General features: G+C 53.9%; 1 protein-coding gene across 1 annotated transcript; it reads left to right on the plus strand.

Moving 5' to 3' along the window:
- The first annotated feature begins 151 nt into the window (after positions 1–151).
- On the plus strand, positions 152–4,107 carry ELOVL3 (ELOVL fatty acid elongase 3). The gene is made up of 4 exons (XM_009277986.1): positions 152–339; positions 1,102–1,233; positions 2,942–3,093; positions 3,686–4,107. Exons 1-4 carry the CDS (start codon positions 152–154, stop codon positions 4,105–4,107), a joined length of 894 nt encoding a protein of 297 aa, XP_009276261.1.
- Positions 4,108–7,647: the final 3,540 nt, after the last annotated feature.

The raw sequence follows: 7,647 nt of genomic DNA on the forward strand, positions 1-7,647 counted from the left end.
GGGCGGGGTGCCAGGGGGGGGGGAGGACCCCCCCCCCCCCCCCAGACTGACGGGGCGACCGAAGCCTCCCGCTCCGTGCCCACCGCCTCCGGGCACGGGGGGGAGGCTCCGGTCGGGCCGGGCGGCTCCCGGTCCCGCCCCCCCCGGTGCGATGCCGGGGCGGAGCTCAGCCCCGGGACTGTATCCACCGGTGCGGGGTAGGGGAGCGGCTCGTTTCGGCTCGCGGATGCTCGACATGGAGCTGAGCTGTGACCCGTCGGAGCTGCAGCCGCTGGGGGAGTACGACTTCGAGAAGAACTTCAACGTCCGGGAAGCTAGGGAATGGATGAGGCAGAATTGGTGAGAGGAGAGGAGGTTGCGGCTCCGGTGCATCCCGGACCCCGGGTAGCCTGGTCGGGTCCTGCTGTTTCTAGCGGAGCGGGCCTGGGGTCCTCAGCCCCAAGGAGGAGGAGGAGGTTGGGGGGCTCCTGTTGCAGCGATGGTGCAGGTGCCGGCTGCACGCTTGCGGCTGCCAGGGAAGGGCTGCGGCAGCACATCGAGCAGAGCAAATGGTGGTCGAGGTTGTGCTGCAGTGTGTAGGGAGGTTGTGATGTGGCAAGAGGGCAAGGAGCAGCCACAGATGGCCACCGCAGCCCTTGCATCGGCAAACAGGGCGCTCAGCCCTGCTGTGCTGCCCCAAAGCCTTGGAAAGGAGTGGGACATAACACATGGCCCTTGAGGCTCTAGCTTTCTGGTGCAACTGGCCTCTTTAGGCAAAGAGCATCCTCTGCCTGTAGGGTATCATGTGTAAGTGGATAAAATGCATTGATGTGTTTGCTCGTGACCCTGCTCGCAGGTTACCAGATCCCACCTCGTCCCATCAGGGTCCTGTGGAAATCTCCACGATGTAACAGCTCGCTTTCTTTTCTGCAGTCCCCAGGGTTTTTCCTCGTCAGCTCTGCTCGCTGTCAGGGTAGGCTTCTTGTGACCAAGCCCAACCTTAACATGAGAATGGGAGATCTTTTGTTTCTTGTGAGAGCACTCTGCTGGCTCTACAGAAGCCCGGCTGGAACTAGGTCAGCCTGGGTCTTCCCCTGACTGCTGCCTCTCCTCTACTTGCAGGCACAAGTCTTTATTTTTTGCTGTGGCTTATGTGATCCTGATCTTTGGAATCCAGCATTTCATGAAGGAACGGAGAGGCTACAAACTGCAAGCACCACTGACCCTGTGGTCCCTCAGTCTGGCCTTGTTCAGGTAAGAGCCTTTGCTAAAGCCAGAGACAGCTGTAGACCTTCCCTCAGGAATGGATTTATAGGAAGTTCTGGGTATCCACTATGTCATTAGGGAAATAAATGTTTTTTTCCCCTTGGAGGCCCTTTCCCGTAAGGGGAAGCAAGCTGCTCATACAGGTGGTTGGTTCCCCACCAGAAATACTCCAGCAAGTCAAATGAGTTGCAGAAGGACCACTGGGGACTGTGCTTGAAAATCATTAGTGGGTAGATTTGAATGTGAAGTCTGCAAGAGCAGAGATCCTCGTTCAAAGGGTGCCTGATAATTATAAGTTTGATTTGAGGTCTATTACTTTTAAAAATTGAGATGTTTGGGGATTTTTTTCCCACCTTTTTCTAACCCTGTTGTGTAGGAGGTGGGGAAAAATTCTGGTACGCTCACAGAAGCACCTTTCTTACTGTAAATCTGAAGAAAAGCATGAAAGAGGCTGGGAGGTCCTCTCTGGCCGGTAGCATAAACTGGTTGAATGTATCAAAGTTGCTGACAATCACCAGTCCTTGGGTTGTCTTTCCAGTATGCTTTTATATAGGGGAAAAAAGAATGAGTAGTTGCAATGGCAGGAGAATGATGGTACAAAGACAGGGTTATTTTCCTGCCCATTTTTTAGAGACATCTTTTAAGAACAGCCTGGTACTACTGCCAGGTTCTAGCTCTGATTTCCCCCCCCTCCCCAGCCATGCAAGATGTGAAGATCAATCTAAAATATCTGTTTTCAAACTGTCCAGTCTTACGGTACTGGTTTCCTGCAGTGACCATGAGAATGATTCAGCCCATGCTCTGTAATTAAACAAGCAGATGTCAATTTTCCAACGTTCCCCTCATCTCCACACCTTTTCAGTCTGTTTGGTGGAAGAGAGCAAAACTAGACTACTGCCTCCGTAACTCCAGAGGAGTGTCTCTGCCTACGTGCACAAGTTGGCTTTGGTCAAGTCTGAGGGACACTGGTTGCCCTCTGTGAGGGTAGGGCATGGCAGTGGTCTGTAAAATCACAAGTTGTGGGAAAGGGGGGTTCAGGGCATGACTGTTCACGGTCTGTTCGGAGACAAGCTCATGCGAATGAAACGTACAGGTTGATAACAAAGAAAAAGGGATGTTTCTTCTCATAAGCTGTAGGAACTGCCTGCCACAGGAGGTTGTAAATGCTCCCTGGGCATGCACTGTTGGCCCCTGTCAGGAGATGGGACACCAGGACAATTGTCCCCCTTTTCTGACCAGACGTGGCAGCTCTTACTCTTGAGTGCCTCTTCAAGCAGTGGAAGCAGGGGGTGTAATGAGGGAGCATTCTTTGCTGCTCAGACCGTGGGTGCTGCCATCCTCCAGGAGCTGCCGCATGGTGCCAGGCAAGCCAAAGGGCCATGTTGGTGGCTCACAACCTACTTACTCCTTGTGCCTTGCTGTTGTTCTGGTGTGGGCAGCAGCCCTTCCCTGCTTTGTCTTGCAGAAATATGTGTGTTTGAAATCCTGGCCAAGAGGTCTTGGGCAAGCCTGTGCCCAGTGAACAGGGGGCTGAAACCTGCTCGAAAGTCTAAGAAGACAACAGTTTGTTTAGATGTCCCCAGGACTGCCCTGGGCATCGAGGTGGAGTTAGCTAAACATTCTTGGGTGCAGAGCTGTCGGAGGCTCTGGTGAAGCCTTGGGCACAGTGTTCAGCTCTCCTCTGTTTTTCTTGCAGTGCCATGGGGGCCCATCGGGTCTGGAAGCAAATGGCCTTCATCCTCTCTACCAAGGGATTTAAGCAATCGGTGTGTAGTCCGTCCTTCTACGTCCACCCCATCTCCAAGCTTTGGACCTATTTATTCGTGCTGAGCAAACTCCTGGAACTTGGTGAGTCTGAAACGTCTCCTTATCCCATGTGTTCGTAACTCCTTTGCTTTTACAAGTAGGGGTTTTTTTACAGGTCTCTGCCCAAATGTTATTCGGAGAACAGGGCTGTCTAGCCTTGCACGTGTCACTCATTTTCTCTCTCCCTGTTGCTCAACCCAGACGACATGCTCTGTCTCCACAGGGTTGCAGGCTGATGTTATCGCTCTGGTTTGATCCCCAGGCCAGCACCTGGACTAGGCAATTCTGCACTGGGATGACTGTGGCAAGGGGATGGCAGGCAGGCAGGGGAGGGCTGGGCTTTCCACCCAGTTTCCATCCAAAAAACTACAGAAAAGCTGGTCTGAAGTGCTGTGTAGGTAGAGCTAGGTAAGCAAGCCTGGGGCAAGGGGCTCTTGTACCACAAACGTGCCAGCAGGTAGGTGCCTACATGGGCTTTATCAATACAGACAATTCCGATGGGAACCGAGGTTTTGGTGGGATCAAGCCACATAATGGCCTCAGCATTGCAGCTCGCTCATTCTGCCTCACATGAAAACTTGCGCAACTGCTGTGCTTTTACCTGACTAACAATGCACCTCTCCCCTGACCCAAGGTGACACCGTGTTCATTGTTCTCCGGAAAAAGCAGCTCATCTTCCTCCACTGGTACCACCACATTACCACGATGGTCCTGACCTGGTATAGCTATAAGGATATGGTGGCTGGCAGCGGCTGGGTTGCAGTCTTGAACTTCAGTATCCATGCTGTCATGTACTCCTACTACGCCGTGCGAGCTGCAGGCTTCAAGGTATCCCGCTTCATTGCCATGGCAATCACCGTTTCACAGATGCTGCAGATGCTGGCATATGTAATAATGAATATCTTGATCATCTTCTGGATGGAGGATAACGTCTGCCACACCACCTGGACAATTATTTTCCTTTCATTCCTGTTGTATTTCACTTTCCTGGGGCTCTTCTGCAACTTCTTCTTCAAGACTTACCTGAGGAACACCCAGAAATCAAAGGGGGAATAAAACCAGGGAGGGAAGAGGAGACTGGGGTGGAGGGGGGGGAGAGGGAAAGGGGAAACTTTTACTCCTGTCTGGAGCTCAGATGCCTGATGGGACAGGTGTGATGGGGGTTAGGAGGAGGTCACTCTGGATAACAGCCTTCAGATTAACTTGCGCATTGGCCTTTGGTGTGTCTGCCTTGCAGTGGGTGGCATGCCAGAGTGAGGTGCGGGTTGTCGCAGGCTGATAGCAGGAGGAGAGGGGAGGTGGCCAGGGGCTGGAGACCTCAGAGCCGTGGTTCTGCTTTTTCCTCTTCTCTGCATCGCTCGGGTTTGCCTTGTGCCTTGCCTCCTTCCCAGGGACTGCTTGGATCCTGCATATGCCAAGTCTCTCCTTGGGAAAAGGTAAGGAAACTCTTCTCGAAACAGCACTGCCCACTCCATGGTCCCCAATTCTGGGGGAGAGCAGGAGAGCAGAGCCCAAACCTGCTGCTACTCTGTGTGCGGGGTAGCCCCGGTAGGTTGCCAGTGGGAACAGCACTGAACTGGAGAATCCCTGCTGTTTTTTAAGGTTGTGTAGGGAGGGGAAACAGAACGTCTTTTTCATTCTGGAACCAAACTTGTAAGGCTCCTTCAGAGCTGCTCTTCCCCTTCAGACCAGCAGCTTCTTCTGGCCAATATGATGCTGCCTGGTTTTAGGCTCACCCTGTTAACGTAGGGAGAGGAGGAACCATTCCCTACCTCATTCAGTGACCCTCTTGGTTCTGGGCCATGATGAAGATCCCACTCTGCCTCTGTATGCTGGTACTAGGAGGGCAGGACGTGGGCCAAGGCACTCACGTGCCCTGGGACCAACCTTGTCACACGTTTGTACCACGGCCTTGCACAAGTCTTCCCTGCCATCTCTGTGCCTCAGCTTCTCCTCCTAGCTTGGAGTAGTACTGACCCCTTCGCACCAATCTGTGGGGACAGGGGCTGCTTAAAGAGCATTTTGTGGCCAGAAGAAGCCTCTTCCAACTGCAAAAGTAACCTGTGTCCTCAAACAGAGGATGAGAGCCTCAAGCTTCTTGGCTAGCAGGTGAAGCCCTGCCGGGATGCTTCCCTTCCCTAGTTTACACCAGTTTGGGCTTTACCAGCGTAGCAGTGATGTTGGCCCTCAGTCCCTGCCCCTCCCTCAGCTCCCTTCCCCTGGGACTGGGATAAGTGCTGTCCCCACTGGCATCTGCCTGGGCTGAGCTGGTAGCAGGAGGCTGACAGGACCCCGTGGGAGGAGCTTGTGACCCATAGCCCCAGCAGGGGCTCAGTGGGGTCCTTCCCAAGTGCCACACACTCCCTGGAGCTCCACAGGAGGGCCCTGGGTGAGGAGATGAGCGGTGGTGCCTCCTGCAGCCAAATCCCATCCTCTGCTCATAGGAGCACAAACGTACAGCAACACCAAGGCTGTGAACTGAGTCCAAGCAATGACCTGACTAGTGCCTTACCTGATCTGCTGTAAATGCTGAACTGGCAGACACAGGTTGAAATGTTGCCCTTCATACCGGTGATCCAGCTTGAAAGGAGCTTCTGGGCGATGGGGTTATCCAGTGAGACGTGAGGGGCTCTGCCTGGGCTCTCCCTTCTCCTCTGTGGTGCAAGGAACTGAATCCCATCATCTCTAATGGCTATTATCCAGGGTGTGCCCCTTGTACGATATTAAACAGTCTATTTAACTTGATCCTGGGAGCTGAGCAGGACCCAGCTCTGCCCTGCAGAACGTGTCAGACATTGCCTATGGTCCCAGCCCTAGGGCCAGCCCCGCGGGCTGGAGGCAGAAGGGTCCAAAAGCCAGCTCCTCTCAGGGTGCGTCTGCCACTGTGTGATGTGTAAAAATGACTAATAAATGCTGTCATGTATATATTGATTTATTTGATGCCTTTTTCATACCTGACCTTTGTTCTGAACTGTGAGAGAAGCATTGCTTTCTCCATCTTGATCCTGCGTCTTCCTGAGGGTTAGCAACAGCGAGGTGTCCCACAGGCTCTGTCCCTCTGTGCTTCCCCCTTCTGCAGTCACCAGCAGCTGGTCCTGCTGCCCAAGCCCCTTTGCTCACCACCAGGGAACTAGAAATGAGAGAGAGATGGTAAAAAATCAGGCTTTTGTTTTACCATCCTAACTGAGCGTGTGGCTGCTCGAAGGCACTGTGCTTCATAAAGCCAAGACGAGCCTCGGAGCCTGAGTCTGGCCAGGAGCACCCCAGCGCCCGTGCCTCTGGGTGGGTGCTGGCTCCTACCTGGTGAATGAGAGTTGGCCTTTTGAGGCAGTGGGCTGGAAAGCTGCCGCAGGGCTGTGGGCTGCACTTCCCACCCCGGGAGATGGCAGCAGCCTGTGCCCTGCCCAGCCTTCCCTGACGAGCAGGGCTCCCGCTCTGGACTTTACTACCCACTCCAGTGTGGTGGGTAGGAGCGGAGCAGCACCTTCCCCGGCTTTGGGAAGTGCAGAAGCAGGCAGCTGAGGTGATGGTGTTTGGGGAAGAGGGATAAACTGGCCTCCATGTTTGGAAGCTCTCTTTAGAGGGGGGATGGTGAACACATGGGAGTAATGGGGTGACCGCTCTCCTGCATGGTGCTATTTGGGGCACTTTCTGTGACAGCCATGGTCCCGGTGAGGCAGCCTCCACCTCTCTCCTCACATGTGCCTACGGCTGCCGCAACAGCGCTCCCTCAGCTGCACCAGGCATCCCCGCAAGCACAAGAGCACTGAAGAAGTTGTATTTCCACAGTTGCTCTTGTCCGCCTAAACTGCCTGCCGTGGTCTTGGTGCTTCAGAGGTGATGCTCTGTGGGATGAGGTCAGCTGCCCAGCTGCCCTTGCTCTGCTGGAACTGCCCTGCTCAGCGGTGCAGAGCAGGGCACTGGAGGCAGGGCTCTGCATCTCCAGAAGGCTTTATCTCTGGAAGAGCTCTTTGCTGCCGGTCCATCTGTGCAGGCTGCTGGGGTGGGAAGTATCTTTCACGGCACAGGAATCATCCCAGCAGAAGGAAGGTCTTGCAGGGACCCTCTCTCCCCCTCCAAGAGGCATTGCAGCTTTTCAAATGGCCACATCCCTCCTCCCAGAATGAGGGTACCCCCTTTCCATCGCTGCCAGGAGGGCTTGCCTTACCTTGCCCGCCCTATGCCCTCCCCAGGGAATGCACGCCGTGGGCCCAGCATCAGCCCCTTCGCCCTGCTGTTCTTTCTGGCTAAACAAGAAATAACAATAAATTGCCCAGACCTAGGCAGGGGAAGACTTTGATTTCTCCCATGTTTTATATTGCTGCTGCTGCTGTTTGGCAAGTTGTCTGGAGTGCTGAGCTGTGGGTGTGAGGAAAGTGACGGTGCTTGCTGGGGCTCGGGGAGCTAATAACGGCGTCCTTCCCCAGGTAAGTGCTATTTCCCTGAAGCTTTGTGGAAATGACTCCTCCTGGTACTCTGTGAAGAAGAGAAAAGTCCTTGTTACGTGTTGCTGGTGAGCTGAAATAGCTGGCAGGCCTGTTTTGGAAGGGATGTATCTTGAGTTTTTGTCTCCTTTTGTTATTTTTTTACTTTGAG

Source organism: Aptenodytes forsteri, unplaced genomic scaffold (assembly GCF_000699145.1).
Source record: "Aptenodytes forsteri isolate BGI_AS27 unplaced genomic scaffold, ASM69914v1 Scaffold15, whole genome shotgun sequence".
Taxonomy (NCBI): Eukaryota; Metazoa; Chordata; class Aves; order Sphenisciformes; family Spheniscidae; genus Aptenodytes; species Aptenodytes forsteri.